Source organism: Hyperolius riggenbachi, chromosome 1 (assembly GCF_040937935.1).
Source record: "Hyperolius riggenbachi isolate aHypRig1 chromosome 1, aHypRig1.pri, whole genome shotgun sequence".
In the NCBI taxonomy this organism is placed as follows: Eukaryota; Metazoa; Chordata; class Amphibia; order Anura; family Hyperoliidae; genus Hyperolius; species Hyperolius riggenbachi.
In genome coordinates, this window is record NC_090646.1 from 494,761,639 (window position 1) to 494,782,405 (window position 20,767).

Consider the following 20,767-nt stretch of genomic DNA (forward strand, 5'->3'; position numbering starts at 1 on the left):
TGGATCATTTATCACAGAATATTGTGAGAAATGAAAGACAACATACATTGTTATAATAAAACACTAGCAAGCAATATGCACAGAATTATGTACTAATAAACAAGGTATAATCATATCCTCCCATGCAATTATTAGTTCAACTCAAAGCAGCCTGTACCAAAATTGCCACCACTAAGCAGTTTTTTGTGGATATTAGGAAATATTGTGTAAAGCAACTTTATATCTATAGCATTATAACCTACACAGAACTGGTGTTACATCTGGGAAACCGGACTGCATTACCTCATCAGAGAATCTCTATTATGAAGAGTATGGATCCAGTAAACTGACTTGCCATCATGTCCATTGAGATCGGTCTCTGTTCTCCGAGTGTTCAAATTCCACACATGAATTAACCCGTTGGAGGATCTAAAGGTAAGAGGAAAAAAAAAATCAAGACATACTAAAAAGTTTTTTCATAATTATCACATCCTAACTGACCCTGGGACTCTGAGTGGACCAAACCTAATGAGGTGGGTTGACTTGATTCTGAAAATGCTGCAGCACTTTTGGAGAACTAAGATTCTCAGGGCCATTTAAAGGAACAGACACACTGGCGATTGCCTAGAGTGCTGTGCTCGTCAAAAGACGCCGCATGCTGCTGCTGCTACATGATCTTTCTATCTCCATTCATTTGCCTTTGTGACTATCAGATGCACACTGGCTCAGAGTCAAGCTTCAACACTCGTTTGGCTCACAGTTTCTTCATGTACGCCCCCCCGACCACCCCTTCCCAAAAGCAGTCACAGGTGCAGTGTCAATGCGTCACCAGCTAGTAGTTGGGGCGCCAGGCTGGCCACTGAACTTTTCACCAGACCATGCAATCCTCCACCTGCAAACTCCTGCACTGCTTACTGATGTGATTAGTATGATCACCATTAGAAGCAGGGCTGTGAAGTCGGTACAAAAATCATCCAACTTTGACTCCTCAGTGTTTGAAACCACCGACTCCAGGTACCCAAAAGTTGCTCCAACTCCTTCACTCCAACTGCACAACCCTGATCAAAAGCACCATGTCCATGCACCGCCCCACAGACCACTCCTCCTCCTTTCCAGGCTTGCTGCAGGGCATATAGGAAACTGCAGCTCCACTTCACCCCTCTCACCATCCCAAACACCTTTCCTTTAATAAATAAACCTCATCCTGTGTGCCACAGCATCACTCCCCCTTTCCCTGCCCATGTGATTGCCTCTGTAACTTCTCAGACTGTGTGGAAAGCACAGATCGGCAGCTCAGTCAGGATGAAATAATGCAGCACCACGCGTCCAAGGAGAGGAGGCACAGCATGTAAGCTGCAGGAAAGACAGTGGGGCAGCAGGAGCAGCCATTGTACAGCAAGGTGCTCAGATCACACACCGTGCATTGGGCATAAAGGGGGGTGCATTGTGACTCAATGTGCACCCTCTGATGTATAGCTGGTACTGCAGAACTGAAGTTCTTGTATGTCAGTGGGGGATTTGGGGCAGAGCATGGCAAAGCTCTGCCCTTTTTAGCTTTATCTTGTTTATGTGAAAGTCAAAATGTGCTTAACTGGTCTGGTGGTGCCAACCTCCTCCCCCACCCCTCACTAGCAGTAGTTAACATTAAAGCTAACTAGAGGTGTCCTCCTTGCCTTCACCATCACTGGCATGTTGCTCTTCTTGCACAAGCGTGGTCATACTGCACATGCATGAGTACAGCTGTGTTGCAGGAATGTGCAGGCATGGCCGTACTCGCGTGGGACACACACACCACACACACACACACACACACACACACACACACACACACACACACACACACACACACACACACACACACACACACACACACACACACACACACACACACACCTTGGCCTCTTCTGGTGATATTTAAGCAATTCTGAAGCATCCTGGGAAAAAAAAAAAAAGAAGTCATCGCTCCATACTGAATGCTAAGCACAAAGCCACCTGTCTTCTGAAGCACTCAGGGATCCCCAAAAGCGTATTAGACCAATTGGTTGAATAACTTCAACAGGGGTGACAGCGCTGGAACGAGTACATCCTGGATAAGGAAGGATCCATAGCCTCAATTCACTAAAGGCAGTTCATTAATTATATTCAGTAAACAGTATTTTACACTTTTTTTCCCCAAATTCACTAAAACTTTTCCGCATGAGGCAGAAGTTTGGTAATGTAATGAATAAACATTCCTCAATTCACTAAGCCCTGTTCGGTAAGTCTCACTTGCCAGCTGTGGAGCAGGTCAGTGGTCAGGGAGGACGCTGTGTGCATGAGTCGGGGGTTTTCTGTCCAGTACATCCCCCAACATCCCTTTAGATGTGCTGCAGCCACCAGAGGATGCTCATCTGTATAACAGTATACAAATTTTCACATCTAAAGGGATGCAGAAAAGCCTCATAAAAAATCTCTTTCCGCTGCTCTGCTACAGTGAAGTCCTGCCTTCCAGCGTGTCGGACCAAATCTGGATGAGGAGCAGGGCTGTGCGGCTCTCTCTATTGGCTGCCTGGCTCTCCCTATTGGCTGTCTGTCAATGTTACCACATGGAGAGAGTGAGTTATTGGCTGGTCAAATATCAAACACTTTTGCCAGATTTTCCGAATGTGTAAATCTTTTTGAATTGCATTTTCTTGACATTTCTTGCGGTATTCACCGAACAAGTCGGTAATTTAGTCAGTGTTCTCCCCAGGCTCTTTTAGCTGGGTGCTCCACCCAGCTATTTTTGGTGACCACCCGGCTGCTATCTGCTCACCTCCTCCTCTGCTATAAGCAGAGAAGCTCCAGCCCAGCATTCTCTCATCTCGCCCCCTGGCTATTTTTTCATGCCACCCAGCTGGAAAAAAATTCTGGGGAGAACACAGTTAGTAGTAAATTGGCATTTGGCAAGGTGATCAGTAAAATCAGCTGTTTTCAGCATTACTGAATGTGGTAATACTTAGTGAGTTGAGGCCTATGAGATCTAGTGCCTTCCCTCTTCACAGGTGAGTATGTGACTTTTTTTTTTTTTTAAGCTTTCTTCAGTGTTACTTTAAAGAGAAGCCGTAAAGAATTGAATGTCATCCCAATCAGTAGTGGATGCCCCCTTTCCCATGAGAAATCTTTTCCTTTTCACAAAACGGATCATCAGGGGACTCTGTATGACTGATTTTGTGCTGAAACCCCTCCCACAGAGTGATGTCAGGACCATGGTTCTGACATCACACTGTGGGAGCCTTGTTGCATTTTGGTAAATAACAGCTGTTTCCAACTGCCAAAAAAGCAAGCAGCAGCTACTTCCACTGACATCACCTGCCAGCAGTAAAAATGTCATCATATGATAAATGTCAGAATGTAAATCAGGGTGAGGAAAGATTTTACAATGGGCAAAAACTGAATAAATCATTTATACATCATTATTGTAAAAATAAATCACTTTTTTTATTACATTATTTTCACTGGAATTCCCCTTTAAGGCTATCAGAAGCATTTATTTTAGCAGACCTCATGAGGGGGAGATGTCAGGACTGCTGTCCAAGCCAAGAGAGAAAACTATAGTTACCGGCATGCTTCCAACACACACTCTGCCGCACATACACACATCCAATGCGCACACTGCAATAGGGGGGCTGCAGGGAGACACGGTGGGGTGGGTTTATCAGTGGATCACACCTTTTCCCTATTTTGGAGGCAAACGTTTGGAATAGACTTATCCACAAGATACAATAACTCACCCAGAAAATAGAAGGGGTGGACATGGTTTTTGAACTCTGCAATAGAAATGAAGGCTGTTAACTTCTGCACCAATCCCTCGGAGGTCAAACTTTGGGTCCGGAGGTGGAAGAGTCATCATAAACCATAGAACCTGAAAAACACAGAACAACAATATTTTGTCAATGTAACACCAAAGTGAAGCGAAATATAAACTTTTTAGAGATTGAACACCTATTTTTTTTTTGGTATGCATTTCACCAAGGTCCTATTGAATACTTAAAGTTGAAGGATACCAGAGCCAAAAAGATTCGGAAAAACGTGAGGAGTAGTTATAGTCTGCTGCATGACATAATTGGGAGGGCATGCGCAGAGAGCTCCCGGCTGCTTACTGTAGGACGCGCACAGCCGGGCCAGTGTCTATGCACTAATGCCCGACTCCAGTGACCCAAAAGAGGCTGCTGGGGGGCATTTAGCTGGCAAAGGAGAGGAATGGAGAATGGGGGAGAGGTGGGCATCAGGACATCAGTACATGCCTGGTAGCCCCTCACCCCCAATCTTTTCGGCTCTGGCATCCTTTTTAAAATAACATTCAACTTAAAGCGGATGCGAGATGAAAAACTAACTATAAGAAGTAACTTGTCTATATATCTTATCTAAAGTTAAGATGGTTTACACAGCAAATCTAGCTGCAAACAGTTTTAATAGAATATGATTATTTATTCCTGTGATACAATGACAGCAGCCATGTTGTTTGTAAACATTACACAGAGGCAGGCTTATCTGTATCTTGAGCCATCAGCCTAATCCCCTCTCCTCCTCCCTCCTCCCCTCTGTCTCTGAAATCAATTTCCCCCTCCTCCTGCCCAGACTGAGCTCCCATGAGCCCTTGGTACTGCCAAGGCTCTCTGAAAACCTGTGGGCGTGGCTTTTTTTAGTTTATAGGGAATTAGAGTATTAAAACAAAAAAGTATTTGGCTTGCGGAATGCCCTATAAACAATAGGAAAGGAACACAATGATGCAATGTGTAAAAGTTCACCTCGGATCCACTTTAACTACAATCCAAACACTGTAAAATTCAGTCCTTCATGAGACCTTCACACATGAGCTGGTGTGCAGAAGAACCAGCATGGCATAATCAGAATGAGGACAGGAGGACAGTCATGCTGTGCATAGGCTGTACAGTATTGCCCATCTTACCTGAACTATGCCAAGTGCTATTTCTCCTTCCTAAAACAGATCGTATTTTTAAGTATTCAGCTTCCCATGAAGTTACTCCCATAATACACTACTACAGGGCATGTGCTGCTAATTCCTCTATCTTCAGGTCAGGCATACATCCAGTACCCCTGGTTTATAGCACACCTATTGCCTATTACAGTGTAATACAAAAAAACTCAAAATTGCATCCTTGCTTAAAGGACCACTATCGTGAAAAAAGTAGGCAATTAAAATCTGACAAAACCGACGGGTTTTGGGCCAGTCCATGTCCTCATGAGGGATTCTCTGGGTTTTCTTTGTTTTCAACAGCATTTCCTGAACACCAGTTGCAAAGTCTAACTGACAAAATAGTGAGCAAGTGAGTAGGGAGGCTGGTATCTTACTATTTTGGCATTTAAACTGCTGTTCAGAAAATGCGGATGAAAACAAAGAAAATCCTGAGAATTCCCCATGAGGAGATGGACTGGCCCAAAACCTGTCGATTCTGTCAGATTTTAACTGCCTACTTTTTTCGCGATAAGCAAGGAAAAACTGTAAAACTGTGTTTAAGTCATTGAACTAAAGCAAAGCGATAACATTGCAAAGCTGCTTTGCACAGCTGCAATGTATGCTCTTACCTATCCAGCAACATTCTCAGTCCTCCGTCCATCTCCAGCCACTGTAATCAGAGGATTCTGCCGCAGTACAGGATCATCATCAGTAGCCTCCGTACTCCCTGGTTCACTGGCGCCCTCTAGCTACGTGGGTCATGTGTGACCTGACAGCAGGGTATGCATTACATGCACAGCTAGAGGGCACCAATTTACCAGGAAGTACAAAGGCCAAGGGAGACGAATGCGTACAACAGCGGAATCTTCTGATTACAGCGACTGGAGATGGATGGAGGAGACAAACCGAAGACTTGGAGCATACTGCTGGATAGGTAAAATCTTTTGGGGGGGAGGGGTGGAGTTGTGAGACACCTGGCCGCACATTTGGAAGATTAGACACGCTGACTTTTTCCTGCCACTTTTGTCACTATCTCACCTGGGGCATCTTCTGTTCATTGCTACTGAGCTGCAGCCAGACAGTGCTGAATTACCTGCATGTGTGCTGCTGCAAAGTGTTGCATGCATTTAAAATGAGCATCTTATCCAATCAGAGTAGCACAGGATTTCATGATTACGATTCTGCTGCGTTGAAAATTACCTGTCTGCCCTCATTGGTGGGTGTCCACCTAAAATGCTCTCCCTGCTGCATTGCTTTGCCTGTCATAGTGATCAGCTTTCTCCTTAGCTGTATTATATTGGCCCTTGTTTCATTAGTTTGTTATCTTGCATTGTTCCCTTGTGAACTTGTGCTATTCCTGCAGTGGCTAAAAGCAGCATTCCTTCCTGCCTGTCTGGACATTGTCATCACTGCGGTTGTGATTGGCAGATGCTCCTTCTAGTTCTGCTGTGTGGAAATACAATAACAGTGGACTCTATTGGTAATGCTCCTTCTAGTCCTGCTTGTCTGGATGTCACCATCACTGCGGTTGTGATTGGCAAACACTTCTTCTGGTCCTGCCATGTGGATGTTACTATAGGTGTGATTGTTATTGGTAATGCTCTTTCTAGTCCTGCCTATCTGGACACAGCCATCACTGCGGTGGCGATTGGCGGACACTCCTTCTGGCCCTGCCGTGTGGATGTTACTATAGGTGTGATTGTTACTGGTAATGCTCTTTCTAGTCCTGCCTATCTGGACATAGCCAACACTGCGGTTGTGATTGGCAGATGCTCCTTCTGGTTCTGCAGTGTGGATATACAATAGCAGTGGTTGCTATTGGTGATGCTGCTTCTAGTTTTGCCTGTCTGGACGTCGCCATCACTGCGGTAGTGTTTGGAAGACGGTCATTCTAGTCCTGCCATGTGGACGTACAATAGCAGCGGTTTTGTCGAGTCTGGTTTGTATTTGTGTGGAAATTTATTATCACTACAGTAGCGTTTGGATGGATAAACGTTCCCTCCTGTCTGTCCCTGTCTTGTTATTGTGGCGGTTATTGGTAGCTCAGAGCTGCAGTCGCTCTGAGCAATCTTCCTTTCTGTTTCTTGTCTGTCCACTCCAGCTGTGATCCGAGTTGGCTCCATCACAGTGCATCCTGCACTACTTCCTGATATTACCCAGCATTGCCTGTCCTTTCCTAGTGGGTTCTGGTGGTACTCCTTTCTTCCCAGCCTCAGCCTCTATACCTTGCACGCTAGTCGTCTAGGTAAGTAGTAGTCTGGTAGGTGCAACTTGTCTCCCATTCCTTCCTGCCTGTCTGGACGCCGCCATCACTGCGGTTGTGTTTGGTCCTGCCTTGCGGACACTACAATAGCTGCAGTGGCTATTGGTTACGCTCCTTCTAGTCCTGCCTGTCTGGTCATGGCCATCACTGCAGTTGTGATTGACAGACACTTCTTATGGTCCTGCCATGAGACGGTACAATAGCTGTGGTTGCTATTAGTAACGCTCCTTCTAGTCCTGCCTGTCTGGACTTTGCTGTCACTGCGATTGTGATTGGCGGACACTCCTTCTGGACCTGCCGTGTGGACATCCAGAAGCAGCAGTCACCATTGGTTACGCTCCTTCCTGTTTTGTCCTGTCTTGTTTGTATTTGTGTGTAAGTTTATCATAGCTACAGTAGCGTTTGGATCAATAAAAGTTCCCTCCTGACTGTCCCTATCTTGTTATTGTGGCAGTTATCCGAAGCTCAGAGCTGCAGTTGCTCTGAGCAACCTTCCTCCCTGTTCTTGTCTGTCCACTCCAGCTGTGACCTGAGTTGGCTTCATCACAGTGCATCTCACACTAGGAATGACCCTCTGCTTTTTTTCCCTGTCCTGCCATAGGACTGGTTACTAATAGGTAGTACTTAATCCCTTTTTTCCTTTATTAATTTCCCCTTTTCTTTTATATTGTCTTACCAGACTTTCTTCTTGCAGTCACCTCCTTCAGAGTGAAGTCTCTCTAGTTAGCCTCTCGAAGCATACGATGAGATGCCCCCTGTGTGCTGGTCTTTCGGTGCCTGTCACATGTACCATATCATAAAGTAGCGTTTTAGAGGCAGCAGCTTAGCACTCGCAAGCCTGCATGCTGATAAGGAGCTTCAGCGTGCGTTCCACGAACCAGGAAGTGCAAAGCAACATAGAAGATGAAGAGCATTAGGATCCGGAGAATCCCTCTCCAGCCCTAACCAACCAATGGCAGGCGGGGAGGTGGAACCGGAAGATGCACTGCACAGAAGTCGGAGGGACACTGAATTTGAGTGATGTTCCTGACCTAGCAGCAGATGCTGCTGCATGGAGGGATAGAGAGAGACTCACGTCACGTTGTTCTCTTGTTAGAAAAGCAGGCAAAATGCATTTAGATTTTTTAGCTGTCTTTGCTGAAATGTATATGCTTATAGCAAGAGCAAAGCGATAGCATATGTTATATGTCACTTCGTTTCTTCAGCCTAGTACTGTTGTCCCTCAAGCCTGCAGTGGGCACAACTCAGGCCAGTGCATAATTTACTTTTTCTCTGCCACTTTTATCACAATACAGCTGCCTAATATTGCACCATTCTCTTTTCAGCACCTTTTTTTGCTGGGAAGTGGTACTAATTTCAGAGTACATATTCATATAGCTATATGGCACTTACGTATTATCGTCTGCAGAGTTTGGCAGCTTCTTGTAAAAGTTCTATTTGCTGCCCTACCACGATCTAACAATTTTTTGCTGTAATGCTTCTTCCCAAGTTTTAGGGGGGTTTAAAGCAGGTGTGTCCCCTGCTTTTGGCAGACAATCAATCACTTATGCACAGTGACAGCGGGCTAGAACAATGAAGCAGCCAGCCACACACTACACTGTATAACTTTACAGATGCTGAGTTGCTATAACGCACACCACAATGCAACAACAAAATATCACTACAACACTGCCAGTACACACGGGCATAACTAGAAATCACTGGGCCCCCCTGCGAAAATTTGGATCTCCTGCCCATAGGTGCCAAATAATTCTAAGAGGGCAGTGTTTTACTGTAAATCAATTGTAAAGTGGGCAGCATTTCACGAGAAAATAATCGTGAAGTGGGCAGCATTCGCCAGAAAATCGGAACGTGGGCAGCATTCGCCAGAAAATCATAATTTGGGCAGCATTCGCCAGAAAATCATAATATGGGCAGCATTCGCCAGAAAATCATAACGTGGGCAGCAGTCACCAAAAATTCGTAACGTGGGCAGCATTCGCCAGAAAATCGTAACGTGGGCAGCATTTGCCAGAAAATCATAACGTGGGCAGCATTCACCAGAAAAACATAATGTGGGCAGCATTCAACAGAAAATCATAATGTGGGCAGCATTCGCCAGAAAATCATAATATGGGCAGCATTCGCCAGAGAATCATAACGTGGGCAGCATACGCCAGAAAATCGTAATGTGGGCAACAGTCACCAGAAAAAAAATGCACCTGTAAACCCCCCCCCCCCCAAAAAAAAAAACCACTCACCTGACAGAAGTCTCCTCTCCCGGCCTCTGGAGCGCAGCCCCCCCGACAATCCTCCTGAAGCAAATCTCCCGCACTGACAGGCAGAGAGTGGGGCTACAGGAAGATGGCACTGAAGCCCTGTACTGGAGACTCAAATAGTCTCCAGTGCAGGGCTTCGGGCACAATCTTTTCATAGCCCTGCTCTGCCTCCCGGGAGACTGCGGGCTGCGGGGAATGAATGCTGCGGCCAGTTCAACACCTGGCTAGGGGTCCCACAATCAGGCGGGCGGCAGCACTCCCCCTGCACACGGCGGCCCTGGGCCCCCCTGCAGCTGATGGGGTTGCATCACCTATAGTTACGCCGATGAGTACACAAAATTACTTTTGTGGTCATGATGAGCTGGAGCACTGTGCACCTAGGAAGCAGATACACAACACAATATCACAATACAACCTATTTAACACTGTCCCTGTATCTGCAGCAGCAGCTCCTCTCCCTACACTGACTAGAGACAAACAAAAATGGCCACCGGGATTGAGGCTTTTGGAGGACAGGAGTGGCCCGGGTGGTGATCAGATCAGATTGGCCATCCTGTCCCGCATGCAGTGAAACCTATTGCAATAAAATATACTGTTTAACAGCACCCATTTTTAGACCATGCCCACTTTTGGAGCGTTGAGTTTTAAGTTGTGTGCATTTTTTTCTGCATATGTGTTTTCAAGCGTATTTACACGTTTGCGTTGCATATGAGTTTTGTATGCATTTTCCATGCATTTTTATATTGCGCTTTATGCAAATCACTAGGAAGACAACAGTAAGCAGAAATACATCACAAAACAATAAAAAAAACACGTATAACAACGCAATACATTGCATTCCCATTGATTTTTACCATGTGCGTTTTTCATGCGTTTTTGAAAACTATGCAACAAAACCAGCGTTTTTAAAAACGTATGTTTGAAAACGCATGCAAAACACATGCGTTTTTTGATGCGGCCCATTGACTTCCATTAGCGGCAAAACCGATGTGTTTTCCACAAAGCTAGCATTTCTGCTATTCCTAGCCTTTAGGACCACACTTTCTACTTAAAATTTACAATTAACCTCCCCCACTAACCTTTTTCTCCCTAAATTGTACCAATAAAAATATTTTTATTATACCCATAACATCAAATGGAAGTGTACAAATTAGTAAAAACCCACCTATATTTCAGAATCAAACATCATCACCATAAATTGTGATAAACATACTTTAAGTTTTTGTGATAAACGGTAGAAATAGCCAAATAGTATTGTATAAAATTGTCGTCTTCATCTACAGTAGCTTTTTTTTTTTTTTACTGAAATTGGTAAAAACTGAGAAATTATGAATTTTTTTAAATTTTTTTCCTCTTGCCATTAAAATGTATTAAAAACAAAATTTATCTTGGGACAAAAAAAATTATATATAGTTCATTTCTATATCATAATTAGGAATAAAGTTATTGCTGATTAAATAGGGACATAGCTAAAACATCAAAACTCTGCTCTGGTCCATGGGACGGGGGGAGACAAGGTCTAGATCAGGCATGGGCAAACATGGCCCTCCAGCTGTTAACTACAAAACCCACAATGCATTTGCCTTTATGAGTCATGACTGTAGCTGTCAGACTCCTGCAATGCATTGTGGGACTTGTAATTTCTCAACAGCAGGAGGGCCAAGTTTGCCCATGCCTGGTCTAGATGCACAGTGGTTACATATGAGACAATGGTATAAGTTGTATTTTTCCCTGAGAGGGCTGGTGCACACCAAGAGCGCTTCTGAGCGCTTTTCAGATCCCCAGCGCTTTGAAAAGCATTTGGCTACTGAAACCCTATTAGTGTGTTCCCACAGCAGTGCTGTGATTTTTCTAAAATCGCAAATGTGCTGCATGTAGCATTTTTTGGAGCGATTTAGCTTGAATGAATGAGGAAAAACGCTCATTCATTCAAAAATTCGTTCTGAAAATTGCTACTCAAAATCGATATCGCAGTTCGCTAAGCACTAGGGATTGCAATAGCAGGTTTGTTGCGCACTAGCCCAAAGATTTATTTTGACTTTTATCTGATGTGTGTACCCACCTTAAGCCTGGATTGGACACAGTGGTCAGTTGCATAATGCATGTGTTAAAATGTGTGTGAACTGTAATGGAGACTGGATGCAGCGAGATGAGTGTGGTGCATTACTATGCCGTACTGTGAACAGCCTCATAGAAGGTGGTGACTGGAGAAATGTTTAATTAATAGTTATCAGCAAGTGAAGTGTGGTCCGGTGTTAGTGGAGGAGCAGAAATGCAGACATCAAACCAACAAACGTTGATTCCAGTGGTACCTTTAATGACTAACTGTGCATGTTTTATCGCAATCTTTCCAAATGTTACGTTTCTTCTTCAGGCCTTATACAGAACTCTATCAGAATAGTTCTGTATAATGCCTGAAGAAGAAACTGAAAGGAATACTGTAGGGGGGTAGGGGGAAAATGAGTTGAAGTTATCCGGGGCTTCTAATGGTCCCCCACAGACATCCTGTGCCCGTGCAGCCACTTACCGATGCTCCGGCCCCGCCTCCGGTTCACTTCTGGAAATTTAGACTTCAAAGTCTGAAAACCACTGCGCCGCCGTTGCCATGCCCTCGCTCCCGCTGATGTCACCAGGAGCGTACTGCACAGGCACAGACCATACTGGGCCTGAGCAATACACTCATCGTGACGTCAGCAATAACGAGGGCGTGGCTGCGCAGTGGTTTTCCGACTTTAAAGTCGCAAATTCCGTAAGTGAACCAGAGGCGGGGCACACGATTGGTGAGTGGCTGCGCAGGCCCACGACATCTGCGGGGGACCATTAGAAGCCCCAAGTAAGTTCAACTCTTTTCCCCCGACCCCCTACAGTAGCCTTTAACGTTTGGAAAGCATGTAATAAACCATGTACAGTTAGTCATTAAGGCCTCTTTCACAGTGGGACGTTAAAGTCGCACATTATAAATAATTATAACGCAGACTTGTCAGAATTCTAGCGGTTTTATTTATGCAGGAAAAAGCTGTCATAAGTGTATGGTTTAAGTTTTAATGTTCTATGCAAAATTTCATTGTAAACTGTAAAGTTGGGTTACTTCTTTAAAATATTGCTATGTGACATCTGAGCATATTTTAGGCTGTAAAGCTTATGAGATTATTTTAACTTGCAAGCTGGCAGATAATAGACGTACTGGTTACAAAAAGCCAGAGCATTATTGTTTATGCTAGTGGGTAGCCTTGACATTTAAAGAGGCTTATGTGTGAAGACAGAGAAGCAAGTTAAACTCACATTACTGCAGTAATTATGAATGCACATAATTATTACACACAGATATTATTAATCTAAATATTAATGATCAATACAGTCCTTCTAAATAAAGAAATAGTTATTGTTAAACCCTATATAATAGAATCTATTACTCTGAAAGATATTTAAAATCTGTAGTCTACCCGTGGAAGATGAGAAAGTAAAACTTTTATAAGATTGTTTCAACTTGTAAGCTAGACAATTGTTGACATGTTCAGTGGCTTGAAGGCCATCACAGCCAGCAAGAATATAATGCCATGTTTTGACTATGATTGTCCTTTGGAATGTCAATAAGTTCCAAGGTTTTTGTATTGTCCCGTATTTAGGACAATGATGCCATTTGGCGGGTTCATACTTTAATAAAATCAACATTATTAATAGATTATTTGTTATGAAATGCTGACCTCTGCCGGTGGACATTATATTTATTTTATAAGAAAGACAAAAATATAGACATTGATTTTATATTATTAAGATTTAATATGTAATTATTCCTTATATGATTCATTGTTTTAAGAAGAATTATATAATAAGCTTTATATTTAAATAAGTATATTAGAAGCCTTGTATGTTTTAATAAGCCTTAAATTGCTGAAGGCTCTTGCAGGTTTGTGTTAGTGTCAATCTGACCTGGGAAAGTACCAAGACATTCCAACATTATTAGCAGTGAACACTTTATCAGAAATGCGTCATGAATGACATTGTTTAGTCTCCATGTCTGGGTCAGCCAACAGACAAGATGGCTGTTGACATCCATTTTTAATTATGTGCGTCAGAAATGACCCTATATCAAATGTCAAGCACTCCAAATGACGTAAATTCCCACAAGATAAGGTAATTAAGAATTTATAAACAATAATATTGTGACTTAGGTAATCAAAACATGATAAAGCATTGACGCACGGAAGCTTTAGCCAATCAGAACCTGGGATCCAGGGAAGTTCCAGATTAGGCAGCCATATTGCCTCCAGCCCCTATAAAGGTAGGAGCTGTAAGCTCATAGTTTGCAGAAGCCCAACAATCTCCTGAGAAGACACATGAGGCAGAAGCTACCTTCCCACAAGTGGTTCTAGATGCTGAAGAGATGACAGAGAAGGGGTAATATGCTTAATATTCTGGTGATTTACTTTAATTTTTCAGCATTAAGTTTTATTAAGATGTTAGCAAGAAGTTTTTTAGAAGCTATTTTTTATGCTATTTCTTTAAGAAGATTACTACAAGTTTTACACAGCTATTGATACAGATGAGACTACTTTTGATCTTATTCTACATAACACAACTGTTATATTCTTTTTTGAATGTACTTAGAAGATTCATGATCGTTTGGCTATAAAGCCTTGATGAGATGGAATACTGTTAGAAGGAAACACTACTTGGAACTGTTCATATTTTGTATATATGCTGTATGATAAGCAAATACAATTTTTTATATAAAATCATATACTGAGTGCTCTGATTCATTTCAAGGTATACCGTCAATCTATAATTACTGTTATAGAGGGTTCAGACCTCACTATGCCGGATTTATATGATAGCAACGCTTTAAGGGTTGGTCCTTTACTGAGTTAGCAATCATGAAAAAAGCAAAAACCGCTCGGGTTTTTGACAGACTAACGCACAGCAATACAAAGTCTGTGCGACATTCACAGTGCACACGTTGCGTTGTGTGTAATGTGTAGTAATATTTAGAAAGTGCTGCATGCTGTGCGTTTAGCAATACATTTGCTGCGTTGTGTGTGTTGCACATGCTCAGTAATGTATTTGTTTTTTTTTAAATGTAACGCATGCACCGTCTTTGTTCCATCAGTATGCAATGAAAATGGCGCACCAAGAGACACATAACGTAGTGCAAAATAGCGTCCAATTTCATAACCTACATGCGCTGCATTAGGGGCACGTTGTGCGACTTTAACGTCCCATCAAACGTAACGTCCCACTGTGAAAGAGGCCTAAAGGTGTCACCGGAATCAACGTTTGTTGGTTTGATGTCTGCATAATTGCTGTCTAAAATGTTCACAAGAAGATTCCTTTCCCAAATTTAAAAAAGCATATCTGGGTGAACTTCCAGTGGAATCTGTATAGTTGTTGAATCATGAAAAGCACAGCCTAGCTTCCAGCAGTACTTCCTATTTGGTCCTCCGGAATCTGTCCAATCATTGACACAAATTAGATATAGAGTTTATTTACTGTACAGAAACCGAGCAAAGCAGAAAGACATATTGGAAACTGCATCACCCATGTGTTACATTAACCCAGCAGTGACCAAGCCATGTGTTTGCTTTATCTGGCAACATAATGCTCGCATGGTCAATGAGATGGAGCAAAAGCAACACGTCAATGGCAGCAAACAGGAACCAGCGCCAATAGATGATATAATTTACTTTCAGGAGGCCCCAAAACAATAGTACTTTCCGTGCTAAGCTCATCGGAAACTTGTTTTTCTTTCCTTTTTTCCAGTCTGGGTAATATGCACAAAACAGCCACTGATCTAGTCAGAGTACAAATGAAAAGCAGTTCTAATGGTTTTTCAAGGGAGTTTGCCAGCAAACATATGGATCTCATTGCCACTTGTTCTGTTTCAGCCAGTAAAACAAATGCAATTAATCAATATGTAAAAGTCATAAATTAACATAAGCATTAATCATTCTAATATGTAAAAGCCCCGTATTAACATAAACATTCATCATTCTTACTGTGTGTGTGTCAGGCTGCAATCCGTTTTTTAATCAGTGTTTTTGTCTGTCAGTTTTACCTCTTGGCTACCAGTTATTTAAGCATTCCTCAGTTAACAAAACTTTCTCTGCCACGAAGTGGTCTTTCTGAGAATGTTCTTAAAGCCAACCTATCACTAAAATCATACTTCAAAATAGATCAGTATGGTACATGTTGGAATTACCGTTATTCCTGGAGTTAAAATCTAAACACTTTTTTGCCATAAATGAAAACCAGTCACATCACAAAAACACAAAAAAGCAGCAAAATATTTATTTGGCATGTTAGAATGCAGACAGTAGGAAATCTGTTGTTTTCAATCACATCCTTTCTGAGTGAAATAAGGGTGGGCAATAACAGATAAGGTGCAGCTATGAAGCAAAACCCGTTATTTGAACAGAAGACGGAACACCTGAGTGCAAGTGGAAAGCTGATAAGATCCCAGTAATACAGATTTGGCAGGATTTATGCACCTTTTTAATTAAGTGACAACTGTAGCGAGAGTTAAGTGGAGGCTGCCATATTTATTTTCTTTTAAAGAAAACCTGTACTAAAAAACATCCCCTGGGGGGTACTCACCTCAGGAGGGGGAAGCCTTAAGGTCCCAATGAGGCTTCCCCCATCCCTGTAGCTGCAGGCAGTCCATCGCTGGCTCCCCTGAAGCGTCCCGCTATCCTGACAAGCGCTGATTTATTTACCTTGCTGGGATCCGGCGCAGGCGCAATAGCAGCTCTTCCTTCAGGTAAGGCGGAAATAGCCGAACCCGATTGTATCCGCTCTACTGCGCAGGCGCAAATTGACTTGCACCTGTGCAGTAGAGCGGATCAATCGGGTTCAGCTATTTCCACCTTAACCCGAAGGGAGATCTGCTAGTACGCCTGTGCTGGATCCTGGACAGGGGGCAGCAGCTGGACAACGGAGGGACAGAGAAGAACGGTGGAAGCCAGAGGCTTCCCCCTCACGAGGTAAGTACCCCCCATGGGACTTTTTCTTAATTGCAGGATTTCTTTAAGCAATACTAGTTGTCTGGCTGTCTTGCTGATCCTCTGCCTCTAAAACTTTTAGTCATAGACCCTGAATAAGCATGCAGCACATCTGACAAGAGTAGCTGAATGCTTGTTTCTGGTGTTATTCAGACACTTCTGCAGCCCATTAGACCAACAGGGCTGCCAGGTAACTGGTATTGTTTCGTTAAAAGATGCAATACAGGCGCTGCTCCAACTTGAAAATTCCTCTATATATCTTTCACCAGCTGCTCAGGATGACCATATGCACAATAGGTATCAAAAGAAACTCCAAATGTAAATCCACAGCGCTAGGTGATCACACTGTTATCTGTAGACACCACAGTGTATATTCTCAGACAGTGACCATCACCAAGGATAAAAATTACCAACAGGTCACTCACTGTCATTAAAAACACTATATTTTAATAAACTTCAAACAATAACACATATACAATATCTTACTTTAGGGGTCCTTTTGACAGGGACCCTTAGTAGTAATAAGCATATGGTGTATATAGATACACAGAACAGTCTCACGGTCTCTTTGTACAATTGCCCAGTCTCCAGTTGCCATTGCGACCGGTTTCGGCCTTTCGTCGTCGTCAGGGAACACTGGAGACTGAGCTTTCTGGGCAAATATATAAAAGATTACCTCCTCTAATGACAATTGAAGTCGCCGCGGGCGCATCCCCTGGCTGGTTCAATTTCCCAGTGCGCTCAGCCCTGATTGTCAAAAGGACCCATAAAGTAAGATATTGTATATGTGTTATTGTTTGAAGTTTATTTAAATATATTGTTTTTAATGACAGTGAGTGACCTGTTGGTAATTTTTATCCTTGGTGATGGTCACTGTCTGAGAATATACACTGTGGTGTCTACAGATAACAGTGTGATCACCTAGCGCTGTGGATTTACATTTGGAGTTTCAACTGGTATTGTTTAACAGGAAATAAATATGGCAGCCTCCATAGACCTCTCACTACAGTTGTCCTTTAAAGAGAAACTGTAAGAAAAAAAACCCGCCTGGGGCATACTTACCTCAAGAAGGGGAAGCCTCTGGATCCTAATGAGGCCTCCCCGTCCTGGCGATCCAGCACTGGAACCCCTGAAACCACAGCTGACAAATATTGCAGTAGCTCCTGCAATATTTACCTTCCTTGGCTCCAGCGCAGTAGCAGCTTTCCGATTGGGCTCAGTTACCTGCACAGTAGAGCGGACTCGATCAGGCTCGGCTATTTCCTCCCGAGCCCGATCAGAAAACCACTACTGTGCCAGATCGTGGTAGGTTAATATTTACCTCTCTCGTGTGCAGGGGCTTTCAGCACTGGATTGCCAGGAAGGAGGAGAATGGGGGAAGCCTCATTATAATCCAGAGGCTTCCCCCTCCAGAGGTAAGTATCCCGCGGTGGGGATGTTGTTCTTACAGATTTTCTTTCAAGAGAATATTTATTGAGCTTGTTCCAAACCATTGTTTGCAAAAGAGCATTTACACTAGCATAGGCCCATATTGTATTAATTTTTCTGCTGAGTTTTCCCCAAGGAGATATTTTTAAACCTTACTAATAAAATACCTTGAAAGAAGACCTTTGTTGAAAAATGGAGAGCCTGCAATGCAAGGCTTTCTATTATTGCTGCATGGATTGGCAAGTAGTAGGATCTTCACCTTCTTGCCCGTAATTTTGTTAATGTCAAAATTCCATCCTCTTTTTTGGCAAAGCCAGTGTGTTTTTTTTCTTTAGTCTTTTGAAGCTGTGGCCACCCCATCTGTGTTTAATTGGCCCACCCCCGTCTCGACAGCCACAACCAGGAAGGGATGGCCACAGAGCTTGGGAAAAATGGTTGTATGCTTACTCTAAGGCCCCATTCACATTTAGAAGTGCAAAACGGCAGCAATTTTTGGACAGTGCAGCGATTTCTCCGTGATCGCATTTAGCAATTCTATAGCACTGAAACGCGATCGCCGGGAAATTGCCTGAAAATAATGCAGGCTACTCGTTTGTGTTTCGCAAATCGCCGAAGTAAAAACGGGTCCATAGGGTTTTATTACACTAGCACTTTCAAAAGCGCTAACGTTTGAGCGTTTTGCCAAAATCGCCAGCAAAACGCTCTAGTGTGAATGGGGCCTCAGAGAGGAATCTGCCACTTATATATAGGCCGCAGACTGCCAGTCAGCCAACAAGAAGTGCAAATACATTACACCTAGTCTGCAGGACTTAATAAAGCAGAGGCTGAGCAATTCAGCCAATCGTTGGAGAGGGCTTCAGTCGCACATAGACAAGGGTATATGACCAGCACGAGGCACCAGCGTGCAGGAAACTCCCTCTCATCTGCCCCTCTCCTAACTAAACTGCATAAGGAGCTGCAAATGAAGTTTAAAATATGCAAACACTAGTGCACATGACAGGCGGGGCCCAGAGCACTGCCACTACTCGGGACCCCCAAACCAACATGTAACACAATAGGGGAGTGCAGACAAGCCTTGGAGCTGCCACCACCAGGAACTCATCCCCCCCACTCCTTCAGCTTACCAAACACAAAAGGAAATGCTTACTCCCAGACAGCACTCTGCCACTTATATACAGTTCGCAGACTGCCAGTCAGCCAAAAAGAAGTGCAAATACATTACACCTAGTCTGCAGTACTTAATTAAGCAGAGGCTGAGCAATTCAGCCAATTATTGGAGAGGGCTTCAGTCGCATATAGACAAAGGCTATATGACCAGCAGGGGGCACCAGCGTGCAGGAAACTCCCACTCATCCGCCCCCCCTCCTAACTAAACTGCATAAGGAGCTGCGAATGAAGTTTAAAATATGCACAATAGGGGAGTGCAGACAAGCCCTTGTACTTCCACCACCAGGAACTCCTTTTGTGTTTGGTAAGTTGAAGGAGTGGTGGGGGCAAGTTCCAGGGCTTGTCTGCACTCCCCTATTGTGTTACATGCTGGTTTGGGGGTCCTGAGTAGTGGCAGTACTCTGGGCCCCCACCTGTCATTTGCACTAGTGTTTGCATATTTTAAACTTCATTTGCAGCTCCTTATGCAGTTTAGTTTGGAGAGGGGAGGAGGATAGGGAGTTTCCTGCACGCTGGTGCCCCCTGCTGGTCATATAGCCTTTGTCTATATAGGACTGAAGCCCTCTCCAACGATTGGCTGAATTGCTCAGCCTCTGCTTAATTAAGTACTGCAGACTAGGTGTAATGTATTTGCACTTATTATTGGCTGACTGGCAGAGTGCTGTCGGGGAGTGAGCAATGCTTTTGTGTTTGGTAAGCTGAAAGAGTGGTGGGGACGAGTTCCTGGTGGTGGCAGCTCGGGGGCTCACCTGCACTCTACTATTGTGTTATATGCTGATTTGGGGGTCCCGAGTAGTGGCAGTGCTCAGTGCCCCTGCCTGTCATGTGCACTAGTGTTTGCATATTTGAAAAATGGTTGTAGCTGTCTACAACCATTAGTGAATTACGGGCGAGCTGGTAAGTGATTAACCCTACCACCTGCCGATCCATGCAGCATTAATAGAGAGCTTTACATTGTAGGCTTTTGCACAGGCTTAATTTTCACCAATGGTCCTCTTTAAAGTTCCCACCAAGCAAGACAATATTTAAAATAAGTTTGATAGTACTTTTTTTTACCTACTTTTTAGAAGAAACTTCAGGAGAAAAAGTTAATTGGATAAGGGCCATAATCTAGTTGTCACTCTCCAAAACATAACTTTTAAGATGGGAAGGGACAATATTTATGAGTTACCTCAAAGCTATGAGAGTTGTGAGGGTGAAACACAGGCTCCCCCATCTTCCTCCACCAAGCTGTTCAGCCCCAAGGACCTGAGAGCAAAATGCACTATAAATAACATTTTCCTATGTTGCTGTCACTTACAGTAGGTAGTAAAAAGTTAATGGATCTGTCATGTTTTGGACTATTCACTCTCTTCATGTGGTATTGTCAATTATCTCTTTCTTTACAATAGCATTTACTGAACTGCAGTTGCTCAGTCTAACTGCCAAAATAGTGTGCAAAAGTGTAAGGAAGCTTGCTGACATCTTTGTATAGATCCTTTCCAGGGAGTGCTTGTGTAAAGAATAAAATTAATACTGAGAATCCAGGGCCGGTTTTCTCATGAAGCAAGATGAAACACTTGCATAAGGCACAGAGATTACAGGGGCAGCATTTTTGTACTGTGTTTACACTTACAGCATGCAGCTAGAGTAGGAAGAGAAGCAAGAGCAGAGCGAGGTGAAGAAGTCATCATTGGGGAAAAGCAGCTTGTTGTGCTGTGTGAGGAGTCTGACAGTGAGTGAGGAGGGGGAAGGCAGA

General features: G+C 43.5%; 1 protein-coding gene across 2 annotated transcripts in view; it reads right to left on the minus strand.

Moving 5' to 3' along the window:
• Positions 1 to 20,767, minus strand: part of GNB1L (G protein subunit beta 1 like) — a 114,171-nt gene that overhangs the window by 54,820 nt on the left and 38,584 nt on the right. Inside the window, exons 1-3 of one of the 2 annotated variants that reach the window (XM_068271575.1) lie at positions 7,858 to 8,077; positions 3,732 to 3,862; positions 283 to 408 (exon numbers count right to left, since the gene is read on the minus strand). In XM_068271575.1, the coding sequence (XP_068127676.1) occupies positions 283 to 408; positions 3,732 to 3,850 (245 nt within the window). In that variant the 5' untranslated portion in view covers positions 3,851 to 3,862; positions 7,858 to 8,077. Of the gene's footprint in view, positions 1 to 282; positions 409 to 3,731; positions 3,863 to 7,857; positions 8,078 to 20,767 lie in introns of those variants that run through there. The other variant, XM_068271576.1, reaches the window with a different exon arrangement.